Source organism: Oncorhynchus tshawytscha, linkage group LG01 (assembly GCF_018296145.1).
Source record: "Oncorhynchus tshawytscha isolate Ot180627B linkage group LG01, Otsh_v2.0, whole genome shotgun sequence".
Classification (NCBI taxonomy): Eukaryota; Metazoa; Chordata; class Actinopteri; order Salmoniformes; family Salmonidae; genus Oncorhynchus; species Oncorhynchus tshawytscha.
Genome location: NC_056429.1, coordinates 40,176,955 through 40,190,241, shown reverse-complemented (window position 1 = coordinate 40,190,241; position 13,287 = coordinate 40,176,955). Strand labels below are relative to the sequence as shown.

At 47.0% G+C, this 13,287-nt stretch overlaps 1 protein-coding gene across 1 annotated transcript in view; it reads left to right on the top strand.

Moving 5' to 3' along the window:
* LOC112250684 (inactive tyrosine-protein kinase transmembrane receptor ROR1) overlaps positions 1–11,365 on the top strand; it is a 182,994-nt gene extending 171,629 nt beyond the window's left edge. The window contains exons 10-13 of the mRNA XM_024421036.2: positions 4,143–4,322; positions 5,660–5,887; positions 6,038–6,183; positions 8,058–11,365. Coding sequence (XP_024276804.1) covers positions 4,143–4,322; positions 5,660–5,887; positions 6,038–6,183; positions 8,058–8,985 — 1,482 coding nt within the window. The 3' untranslated portion in view covers positions 8,986–11,365. The remainder of the gene's footprint in view (positions 1–4,142; positions 4,323–5,659; positions 5,888–6,037; positions 6,184–8,057) is intronic.
* Positions 11,366–13,287: the final 1,922 nt, after the last annotated feature.

Sequence of the window (13,287 nt, the reverse complement as noted above, 5' to 3'; positions counted from 1 at the left end):
TACTTTTCACTGGGGTTCTTTGTGATGTTTGACAGCAGTATCAGTGTTTTGACAGCTATGTATTGCATACTTCATATTCTTCTGCGGATCATACTACAGTCAGCCCAACATTCTTTCTATGTTCATATCTGTCTCCAACCTGTTCAGCAGATTATCCCGGCTGTGTTATGGTGTAAACTGATGCTGTTCGACATACGTCCACATGTTATTGCCCCGTCCACGCTACAGCTGTGGGCTGGCTCGGTGTATTAGACAGTGCTGTGTTGTGGTCCCCGTCCACGCTACAGCTGTGGGCTGGCTCGGTGTATTAGACAGTGCTGTGTTGTGGGCCCCGTCCACGCTACAGCTGTGGGCTGGCTCGGTGTATTAGACAGTGCTGTGTTGTGGGCCCCGTCCACGCTACAGCTGTGGGCTAGCTCGGTGTATTAGACAGTGTTGTGTTGTGGTCCCCGTCCACGCTACAGCTGTGGGCTGGCTCGGTGTATTAGACAGTGCTGTGTTGTGGTCCCCGTCCACGCTACAGCTGTGGGCTGGCTCGGTGTATTAGACAGTGCTGTGTTGTGGGCCCCGTCCACGCTACAGCTGTGGGCTGGCTCGGTGTATTAGACAGTGCTGTGTTGTGGTCCCCGTCCACGCTACAGCTGTGGGCTGGCTCTGTGTATTAGACAGTGCCTTGTTGTGGTCCCCGTCCACGCTACAGCTGTGGGCTGGCTCGGTGTATTAGACAGTGCTGTGTTGTGGTCCCCGTCCACGCTACAGCTGTGGGCTAGCTCGGTGTATTAGACAGTGCTGTGTTGTGGTCCCCGTCCACGCTACAGCTGTGGGCTGGCTCGGTATATTAGACAGTGCTGTGTTGTGGTCCCCGTCCACGCTACAGCTGTGGGCTGGCTGTGTGTATTAGACAGTGCTGTGTTGTGGGCCCCGTCCACGCTACAGCTGTGGGCTGGCTGTGTGTATTAGACAGTGCTGTGTTGTGGTCCCCGTCCACGCTACAGCTGTGGGCTGGCTCGGTGTATTAGACAGTGCTGTGTTGTGGTCCCCGTCCACGCTACAGCTGTGGGCTGGCTCGGTGTATTAGACAGTGCTGTGTTGTGGTCCCCGTCCACGCTACAGCTGTGGGCTGGCTCTGTGTATTAGACAGTGCCTTGTTGTGGTCCCCATCCACGCTACAGCTGTGGGCTGGCTCGGTGTATTAGACAGTGCTGTGTTGTGGTCCCCGTCCACGCTACAGCTGTGGGCTAGCTCGGTGTATTAGACAGTGCTGTGTTGTGGTCCCCGTCCACGCTACAGCTGTGGGCTGGCTCGGTATATTAGACAGTGCTGTGTTGTGGTCCCCGTCCACGCTACAGCTGTGGGCTGGCTGTGTGTATTAGACAGTGCTGTGTTGTGGGCCCCGTCCACGCTACAGCTGTGGGCTGGCTGTGTGTATTAGACAGTGCTGTGTTGTGGTCCCCGTCCACGCTACAGCTGTGGGCTGGCTCGGTGTATTAGACAGTGCTGTGTTGTGGTCCCCGTCCACACTACAGCTGTGGGCTGGCTCGGTGTATTAGACAGTGCTGTGTTGTGGGCCCCGTCCACGCTACAGCTGTGGGCTGGCTGTGTGTATTAGACAGTGCTGTGTTGTGGTCCCCGTCCACGCTACAGCTGTGGGCTGGCTCGGTGTATTAGACAGTGCTGTGTTGTGGTCCCCGTCCACGCTACAGCTGTGGGCTGGCTCGGTGTATTAGACAGTGCTGTGTTGTGGTCCCCGTCCACGCTACAGCTGTGGGCTGGCTCGGTGTATTAGACAGTGCTGTGTTGTGGGCCCCGTCCACGCTACAGCTGTGGGCTGGCTCGGTGTATTAGACAGTGCTGTGTTGTGGGCCCCGTCACACACGCACGTCAACACGCGCACGCACACACGCATTCCTGTCCCGAGGCAGACTGTGTTCTTTTGTCACAGTATGAAAAATATCTGCCCCACTGCTCATGTCCTCCTCCTCAGTGTCACCGTAAGCCATCGGGCCTTGTTCCAGGGTCACCCGGGGAGTCTTTGTTCGGGGCGGTGGCGCAGCGCGGCCCCTGCGTTTTTTCACTCCAGGGATGAGCCTGGTTTGTCCGCGGGAGGGAGTAACCCAAACCAAAAACATCTGTCCCCCTTTTCATCATAACAATAACATCCCCTATTCACCAATCCACTGCTAACCAGCCCCCTCCCCCAAACACTCCTCCCCTTCCCCTTCCCCAGCAGAACCCCCCTTCCCCCCAGCTGACTGTGGCTTCTGTTAGGAATTTAATTTCTTATTTGGGAGTTCCTGGAATCTCTCATCGCTTCCTATCTTCACCTTTTATCTCTTTCTGTCCTGACTGAACTGTGAGACCCCTGTAAACCCCCCCTCCTCCTCCTCTTCCCTGTAAGATCACCTGGACAGCTCAGAGATATGAGACTGTAGGACAGGAGAGGCTATCTGGAGGCTGTTGGGATGACAAGACAATATGAAAGGTTATGGAACATAAAACTTCAAAGACTATGTTCAATTAGAAAGATAAAATGGTGAAGTCCCCTTTACTGTAGTGCATCTGACCCATGACTGAAGATGAACAAGGCTGGGGGTCAATTCCATTTCAATTCCATTCAATCCAGGAAGTGACTGGAATAGATATGGAATTTGACCCTGATTTCCAACATGTGATGTGAAGATTGCTCTACCTGTTGTACAAGTTGAGTAATTGTGGAGTTTGGTCCATACATATTTGTTTGAGAGAGGGGGGGGATTGTCAGTTTTCTGCATTCAAATTCATACAACTGGCTATGCAACTGGCTGGACCCTCTTGGCTTCCCCTCTGTTTCTCATGGTTCAGTCCCCAGCTGGATAGATAATTACACGTCTGTCATCCCTTAAACCAAACGTTTACCTACTTCTGTTATTACTGGGCCACTTCATTCCACTTTAATAATTCTGGAGAAAATTAATTACCTGCAATTTCTCAAATCGGCACTAACCTGTCAGTTTATTGTTGTTTATGTTGGTAGTGTGTTGCCAGATTCTTGGCTGGAGTGTTGGTGCGCTTATGTATTTTGTGTCTGGGGTTTAAGGGATTTATTGACTACTTGAGCTGAAGAAAGGAGATAATGGATACAGTACGAGAATAATCGGTAATTATGATGTCTCTAGGGGATAACACACGTGTGTACGTGCACACACACACACATAGTTATATCAGGCACTTTGCCTACCTACAATTATAACTAGCAGCAATTGTAAGCTGTTAAGTTTTGATGTCGGTCCGTACAAACCCATACCGAGATAATTATGAGTGTCGAGTATGTTGAGCTGAATTAAAATTTCAGCACTTAATTAACATGCTGACCAGACCAGCGGCGTTCGCCATCGCCGTCTGGTGTGGATGGACAAAATGCGCGCGCATGTTGATTTTGTCCATCTACGGCAGACGCGATCAGGACACGCAGGTTGATATATCAAAACGAACTCTGAGCCAACTGTATTCGTTTGTGGACAGGTCGAAAAACATGAATGGACATTTGGCTAAATAGCCTGCTGTTACTAACTAATTTGTCCTGATATATAAACATTGGGTTGTTATTCATTTCCTGGATCTTTGTAGAATTTTGACCCATGTTGAATCGCACAATCGTGTGTTCTCTACTCCAACAATAACTCCACAGATAAAAGAGGAAACTTCGTTTCTAGTAATCTCTCCTCATTCAGTCTTCTTCTTCTTCTTCTGTGGACTTTATATGGTGGTTGGCAACCAACTTTAAGGTGCATTACCACCACCAACTGGACTGGAGTGTAGACCTCAGTTCAGCTTTCAATCACCAACGTGGGTATATGCTCCTAAAAACCAATGAGGAAAAGGGAGAGTCGGAAGTTGCAGCGCTTCACGAGTAAAAAAATACCTGGCTATACAGACACTCATTGACGCGCGCGATCAGTTTGGATACAATTATTGAATAACATGTATGTGTACATTACGCTCCCGCACGCAACACGAGCGGTGTGGTCAGCATGTAACCTCTCTTCCCCTTCTCTGTCCCCTCTCTCGCCCCTTCCATTTTTCTCTCTCTCTTTCTTCTCCCTTTCACTCCTTCTCTCTCTTTCTCTCCCTCCATCCTCCCTCACCTCTCTCTCTTTCTCCAGAGTAAGGCCAAGGAGCTCCCCCTCTCTGCAGTGCGGTTCATGGAGGAGCTAGGTGAATGTGCATTTGGTAAGATCTACAAGGGCCACCTGTACCTGCCTGGTATGGAGCAAGCCCAGCTGGTTGCCATCAAGACCCTGAAGGACTACTCCAGCCCTGGCCAGTGGGGTGAATTCCAACAGGCATGTTAATATTGATGACATTGTATTGTAATGTTCATTGATGCTATCTTTGATAGATTCTTCTTTTTCCTTGGCTAAGATGGCGCCTCGCTCCGAGCCCCCTATTAAACAATGCAGGTTTCAACATTCTTTTTATTTTTTATTTTTTAAAAGTTTGTTTCGTGCATTACTTCGTACACACTGGCAGAACTATTGGAACATGAATAACTGGGTACTCACTGTCCACCCGACCTTCCCGATTTCCCGGAGACGGTGGAACAATGGGCTCAATTATTTAACAAAGGTAGTTTGAGGTCCGTGCTCCCAAATTATTACCATCACATTGACTGTCCTACTCGCAGAAATTCCACGCTTGACCACCACTACACGTCTTTTAGACACAGGTATAAAGCCGTCTCTCCTCCTTTCGGTAAACCTGACCCTGATGCCATTTTGCTTATCCCTGCCTACAAACAAAGATTCAAGAGGGAAGTTCCGGGGGTTCGGTCTGTACAGCGTTGCTCCGACCAATCAGAATACACAGTCCAAGACCGCGTTTTGATCACGTGGACTGGGATATGTTTCCCGGGTCGCCCCTGTGGATAACATCAATGATTATGTCGATTCAGTCACAGGTTTAATTTTTTAAAAATGCATAGATGACGTGATACTGATGGTGACTTTCAAAACTTACCCGAATCAAAAACCGTAGATTGATGGCAGAGGCTTGTAGGGAAACTGAAGGAGTGGTACGCTGCTTATAAACACGGCAAGGTGAACGGGGACAATTAGTATCGTTGAACAGAACCATTACGACCTACTCACACCGATCAACATGGCGAAACACATGTACAGGGATAAAGTGGAGAAGCAATTCAGTGGGTCGGACACGATGTGGCAGGGGCTCCTGACCATCACGGATTACAGAACGAAAGGGCCCTCACGGTGTTCTACAGGAGCACCATCGAGAGCGTACTGTCTAGCTGCATCACAGCCTGGTCCGGCAACTCCGCCCGCCGTGGACCGCAAGGCGCTACAGAGGGTGGTGCGCTCAGCCAAATGCACCTATGGGCGCACACTGCCTGCCCTCCAGGACACCTGCAACACCACATGTCGCAGGTAGGCCAAGAAGATCATCGGGGACCCCAGCCACCCGAGCCCCGTTTCCGTCACTCAGATGCAGGCAGTATAGGAGCTTCATGGCAAAAACTGTAAGAGTGGCCAATAGCTTCTACCCCCGGACCATCAGGCTAGTCAGCTACTTGCCCCCCGCCCCCTCCTGCCCCCTCCGCTACTGCTGTTTCACATGAAATGTGTCACTGTGTGTTAACAAAGTACCTATCTATCGGTCTGTTTAGGAAGCGTCGGTCATGGCTGAGCTTCACCATCCCAACGTGGTGTGTCTGCTGGGTGTAGTGACCCAGGAACAGCCTGTCTGCATGCTGTTTGAGTTCCTGAACCAAGGGGACCTCCATGAGTTCCTCATCATGCGCTCTCCTCACTCTGACGTGGGCTGTAGTAGCGACGAGGACGGGACCGTCAAGTCCAGCCTGGACCACGGGGACTTCCTGCACCTGGCCTTACAGGTAACTACCATAACTTGCACAAATTGCTCTCCATCCAGGGGCGCTGTTCCGTAGCAGATCCTTTGCCTCGGAACTTGTGTGGAGGTGGTGTGGTGTTGAGATAGGCAGGAGATACATTTCTGTTACTCAGAAAATTCTATTTTATTCTAGGTGGCTGCTGGGATGGAGTACCTGGCAAGTCACTTCTTCGTCCATAAGGACCTAGCAGCCCGTAACATCCTGGTGGGAGAACAGCTCCACGTCAAGATATCTGACCTGGGCCTGTCCAGAGAGATCTACACCTCAGACTACTACAGGTATGTACACATCCTAACCCTAGCACTAGCCCTATCTCTGACCTGGGCCTGTCCAGAAAGATCTACACCTCCAACCAGGGTTGGGCAGGTTGCTTTCTAAATGTAATCTGTTACAGTTGGATTACCCAAACCTTTGGATTACCCAAACTCAGTTACGTATTTTGATTGCTTTCAGTTACTTTTAGATTACTTTCCCATTTAGAGGCATTAGAGGAAGACAAAAATGATGGATTAAAAGCATTTGGTGTGTCATCATAGTAGTCTCTGACTTGTGGTCAGTAGTGCTGAACCATTAGTACTGTTTTAGGTTGGTTCGGTTTCGGTTTGATTATACAAATATAATCATGTTTTTTTTAGTTTTTTTTTTAGATCATTTTTTGAAACATTAAATACATTATGAAATAAAGACAATTTAAGGAGCCAAAAATAGTGAGCATTCGATTTCCAAAACATGGGACGTATTCCATTGTCTCTCTCAGGTCAATATTTGGCAGACATCAATAGAAAAATAGGAAATTACTATGAAATGTAAAAATATTTCAGTTTTGTATATTACTTTGTTGATTACTTTATTATTTGTAATTCTTAGTCATCATCTCATCTCTGCTCAGGCAGAAGCAGCCTGCCAGACCATCTAATGTTAAGATAAGGTGTATCTACCTCTGTCCGACCCAGTAATGGATTATGGTCATTGTAGTTAATTGCCACGTTTCTGCACTGAACTTGGTTGAATATTTGCTTAGTGAAAACTGCAACTCCCTTCACCCAGCGTCGCAACTAGTTCTTGACTTGATTTATCTTGTGAATGATTTGATTTCGCTCTAGAGAAACAGTGCGTTGGGCTCACCAAAAAAACAAAAACAAAATGGAAGTCAAGTAATTCAACCACGGATTACTCGCTCAGGTGGAACAAACTTAAACTTGCACCTTTTTTCAATGCTGAAATGCTCATTGAGAAAACAGAAAGGTGTCATGATGTATTATCTTTTTCAAAAACATATTTTCTGAATTTGAAAGTAATCCAAGGAATAATCATCTAGTTTTTCGAATGTATCTGTAATCTGACTACAATATTTTTGATGGTAACATATAACTGATTACATTTACAGTTTTCTGTAATCAGATTACATGTAACTGATTACATTTACAGTTTTCTGTAATCAGATTACATGTAACAGATTACGTGTAATCGGTTACTCCCCAATCCTGCCTCTGACTACCACAGCTACTGTATATGGCCTGACCCCCTGTACACCTCCCACTACTACAGGCATGTTTACATTTACATTTGAAAACATTTTGTCATTTAGCAGACACTCTTATTCAGAGCATCTTACAGTCAGTGCATTCAATGCATGGGGCTCACTTCCTTGTTTGGTGTACTCACCTGGTTAGTTTGTCATTGCGGTTATCAAATCAAATGTATTTATATAGCCCTTCTTACATCAGCTGATATCTCAAAGTGCTGTACAGAAACCCAGCCTAAAACCCCTAAACAGCAAGCAATGCAGGTGTAGAAGCACCTGCATTGTTTTGTTATGTTTAGTGTACTCACCTGGTTAGTTTGTCATTGCTGTTATGTTTAGTGTACTAACCTGGTTAGTTTGTCATTGCTGTTATGTTTAGTGTACTCATCTGGTTAGTTTGTCATCTGGTTAGTTTGTCATTGTTGTTATGTTTAGTGTACTCACCTGGTTAGTTTGTCATTGCTGTTATGTTTAGTGTACTCACCTGGTTAGTTTGTCATTGCTGTTATGTTTAGTCTGCTTTTACGTTCCCACTGATTTTGATTAATCTTGTATATAAAGTAACTTTTGGTATTTATAAGTATTTTTTATTTTTTTATATAAATAACTGTATTATTATTATTCCAGGGTCCAGCCCAAGGCTTTACTCCCTATCCGCTGGATGCCTCCAGAGTCCATTGCCTATGGGAAGTTCACGTCGGAGTCAGACATCTGGGCGTTTGGTGTGGTGCTTTGGGAGATCTTCAGCTACGGCCTGCAGCCCTACTACGGCTTCAGTAACCAGGAGGTCATGGAGATGGTGAGGAAACGTCAGCTGCTGCCCTGCCCAGAGGACTGCCCCCCCAGGGTCTTCGGCCTGATGACAGAGTGCTGGCAGGAGGGCCCGACGAGAAGACCACGTTTCAAAGATATCCATGGCCGTCTGAGGGCCTGGGAGGGGCTGTCATCCCACGCTAGTTCTAGTACTCCATCAGGAGGCGGGGGCAACGCCACAACTCAGACCACCTCGTTAAGCGCCAGTCCGGTCAGTAATCTCAGCAACCCGCGCTATGCCACCGCTGCAGGTTACCTCTACCCGGCCCAGGGGATGCCTGCGCAAGGTCATCCAGGCCACCAGATGGCAGGCTGGACCCCTATGACCCATGGGGCGCCCATGTCCCAGAACCAACACCAACGCTTCATCCCTGTCAACGGGTACCCCATCCCCCCAGGCTACGCTGCCTTCCCTGCGGCCCACTTTCAGGCCCAGGGCCCCCCCAGGGTGGTGCAGCACCTCCCCCCGCCCAAGAGCAGATCTCCCAGCAGCGCTAGCGGCTCCACCAGCACCGGTCACGTGACAAGCGTGCCCTCCACGGGGTCCAATCAGGATGCGAACACGCCTCTGCTGTCACACTGCGTGGCAATATCCGCCCTGCCAGGGGGCGGGACCATGCAGGTGTACGGACACATGTCCCAGAAGGCTTTGCAACAGATGGACCCCTCACAGACGTCCGCGCTGCTGGCCGACGCCAACAGACTCATGTATAGTGAATCGGTCATCACTGCAGACCTGTAAATACACTGCATACCTGTACTATATATCACCTGGTTGATTTGATGGTTTTTGTTTCGTTTTTTTTGTAAGAAAGTTATTATAATAATTGTTTCAACTTTCTACTTTTACTTGTAAATACATGCACGTAAATCCTGAATGAACGAGATGCAAAGATTTATATTCAAAAGAACATCAAGCGTGTCCTGCCCCCTACTCTGAAACTCAAACTGCCTTGATAGACTTTTTTTTAGTGATGCTACTCCGTTTGCCTGCCTGGACACTGGGATTTCTAAGCTCAGAGTAGGTCAACAATAACACACCTGTCAATATATAATGACTCTATCACTCGGACATCATTGTGAATAACCTCCCATTGACGTCAATAAATCTTCCTAGACTCCCGTTGACGTCAGAATGATTTTGGCGGAAGTCAGAGCTGCACGGAGCCCTTCTGGTAGCTACAATATGTACTGCAGCAGGGTGTGTTGTTGCTTGGACTGGAGGGGCCCTGTACTGAAGCAGGGTGTGTTGTTGCTTGGACTGGAGTGGCCCCGTACTGAAGCAGCGGGAGTCCCCGGTTGTGTCGTCAGTTGGGCTTTATATTCAGTTGAGCCTGTGTCAGCACATCTGCCTGGCTGGCATCCCTACAGTGCACCTCTCTCCTCCAGGAGGCTAAGCCCCCCTCTAGGGATATGTGAACTTCAAAGACTTCTGATTTGACTTCAAAGCGGCCTGTGGAGAAGGGACGAGGCCCTACCTACGCAACGCTATGCAATGACATAGCACTCATACCCTCTGCTTCACTCTCTACAGCTATGTGCCTCCACAGATGTGTGCCTCTACAGCTATGTGCCTCCACAGATGTGTGCCTCTAAAGCTATGTGCCTCTACAGCTATGTGCCTCTACAGCTATGTGCCTCTACAGCTATGTGCCTCTACAGCTGTGTGCCTCTACAGCTGTGTGCCTCTACAGATGTGTGCCTCTACAGATGTGTGCCTCTACAGCTATGTGCCTCCACAGATGTGTGCCTCTACAGCTATGTGCCTCCACAGATGTGTGCCTCTACAGCTATGTGTGCTCTCAGCATGTGCCTCCACAGATGTGTGCCTCTACAGCTATGTGCCTCCACAGATGTGTGCCTCTACAGCTGTGTGCCTCCACAGATGTGTGCCTCTACAGCTATGTGCCTCCACAGATGTGTGCCTCTACAGCTGTGTGCCTCCACAGATGTGTGCCTCTACAGCTATGTGCCTCCACTAGACACTCTCTCGTTCTCAATACAGGGTTCTGTCAACTCGTATGCAATGATATACTGTAGCTACTAGGAACAAATCAGAACAGTGTTTAAACCAGCCGTACTTCTCTCGCCACTCTGTGTCCATGTCTGTCCTCCTCTTTCTTATCATCTCATATATGGTACATTCAGCTATGCAATATGGCTCTTACATTGGCTATGCAGACTTTGATGGATAATCGTATTGTCTTTTGATGATATATAGAAGTGGGACTAACAAATGTATGCCGATCATTACAACTTCTTTGTCAAAAAGTATGTTCTACTATAGACTGAATGAATGATATAAGGCTTTTGATAAAATACAGGGGGGTGAATGAGAAATCCTTCCACATTTTAGCACACAGCTCACAGAAGCAGCTACAATACAGTATATTTCACCTCAGTTGAATGTGTTTGTTGCTATGCAACTGTTTAGTTAAAAAGACGCACCCTTTGCCCGTACAGAAAGAGGACAATCGTCGGTTTACCCTTGGTAGCACTTGCCTTCCATGTTAACTTTGGTATAATACACAACTCTGTAATGTTAAGTGCATCCTTATCTTTTATCAAGGTACAAAGTCTACTATCCTGACATTTTCTGTGATGTGTCAATTAGTCCGATACTGTCGAGAGGTACAAATCTGCTCTTTAGATGAAGGTTTTGGTTTGTTTAAATTCCACTTTTTTTTTTTTTTTTTTCTAAAAACAGGTTTACCTTCCTAGGTATCTGGAGTTTTATACAGGTATCTTTTGATAAATGTAAATGAATTTAAGTGCATATATATACCAGTTCAAAACCACTTAAACACAAGACTGTGAATCTTGGGACTGGCTATTTTGTGTAGTTTAAAAAAAATAATAATGTTAGATCAGTTTCTTTTCATAAAACAGTCTAAGACAGTCTTTTCATAAAACAGTCTAAGACAGTCTTTTCATAAAACAGTCTAAGACAGTCTTTTCATAAAACGTGTTTAGATTGCAGTATTACAGTGTATTCATAAGAAAGGTTTACATGCAGAATATTCTATTGACCAAGAGGCCTTGTCTTTGTATTTGTCAGAAGATATTTGCACAGAAGTTTTGTATGGCAAAATATTATTAAATAATTCAATGTTTTTGTCATATTGGGTTGTAATCATTATTCCTGGAAAAGCCTATGTTATTATCTATGCATTGTTACATTTGCAAGGTCTGGATAATAGTTTGTTGGGTTGATATATATTCCAGAACTGTCTGGTTGAACAGTGTTGTGTTGACTATATAGGTCCACAAGGGAGCAGCAATTGCTTAATCTGTATCCCCAGTATTGGTAACCATAATGTCCAAAACATATTTGCTTCAAAACCATCTTTGACCACACGATGGTGCAATTCAGCTTTTTGTCATAATAGCGTTTGTCCAGTATTAGTTGGTGAGTCTCAGCTCACGTCACTTGAAATACATTTGAATAGTAAGATAGTTCAAATGAATACTTGTTTATGTTTGTTTTTTGGGAAAATACCCTTGCACACATTATCCTAGTGTGTGTGTGTTTCTGTGAATGTGTGTGGTATCTAGGTCTGTGTGTGAGTTTTAACTTCAATCCTGGCTGGAATCACTTTCTGTAAAAAAGAACAAGGAGTGTGTGTGTTTTGCCAAGGAAAAGGGAGAGTAATGGTGCACATATGGAGAGATGATTAGATGAACACACTCCTGGCAGGGAGAGCTGGTCCTCGTGGAGTATGTGTGTGTGTGTGTGCGTGAGTGAGTGTGATGTGGGGAATGTTTTTAATCAGTACTATGTCCAGCTCCAACTGTTCCCATTTGGAGCAATCAGGGAATTCTCTGCTATGATTCTGGAATGTTGCTCTCAACCAGTTTCTTCACCACTGCTCTCTGAAAGTAAACTCAGCAAAAAAAAGAAACGTCCCTTTTTCAGGACCCTGTCTATCAAAGGACACTCGTAAAAATCCAAGTAACTTCACAGATCTTCATAGTAAAGGGTTTAAACACCGTTTCCCATGCTTGTTCAATGTACCATAAACAATTCATGCACATGCACCTGTGGAACGGTCGTTAACACACTAACAGCTTACAGACGGTAGGCAATTAAGGTCACAGTTATGAAAACTTAGGACACTAAAGAGGCCTTTCTACTGACTCTTTCTACTGAGTTTCCCTGCTCATCTGCGTGAACGTGCCTTAGGCATTCTGTAAGGAGGCATGAGGACTGCAGATGTGGCCAGGGCAATAAATTGTAGTGTCCATACTGTGAGATGCCTAAGACAGCGCTACTGGGAGCTAGAATGGACAGCTGATCGTCCTCACAGTGCCAGACCACGTGTAACAACACCTGCATATGATCGGTACATCCGAACATCACACCTGCGGGACAGATGTACAGGATGGCAACAACAACTGCCCGAGTTACACCAGGAACACACAATCCCTCCATCAGTGCTCAGACTGTCCACAATAGGCTGAGAGAGGCTGGACTGACGACTTGTAGGCCTGTTGTAAGGCAGCCTATGGGCACAAACCCACTGTCGCTGGACCAGACAGGACTGGCAAAAAGTGCTCTTCACTGACGAGTTGTGGTTTTGTTTCACCAGGGGTGATGGTCGGTTTCGCGTTTATCATCGAAGGAATGAACGTTACACCGAGGCCTGTATTCTGGAGCGGGATCGATTTGGAGGTGGAGGGTCCATCATGGTCTGGGGCGGTGTGTCACAGCGTCATCAGACTGAGCTTGTTGTCATTGCAGGCAATCTCAATGCTGTGCGTTACAGGGAAGACATCCTCCTCCCTCATGTGGTACCCTTCCTGCAGGCTCATCCTGACATGACCCTCCAGCATGACAATGCCACCAGCCATACTGCTCGTTCTGTGAGTGATTTCCTGCAAGACAGGAATGTCAGTGTTCCGCCATGGCCAGTGAAGAGCCCGGATCTCAATCCCATTGAGCACGTCTGGGACCTGTTGGATCGGAGGGTGAGGGCTAGGGCCATTCCCCCCAGAAATGTCTGGGAACCTACAGGTGCCTAGGTGGAAGAGTGGGGTACCATCT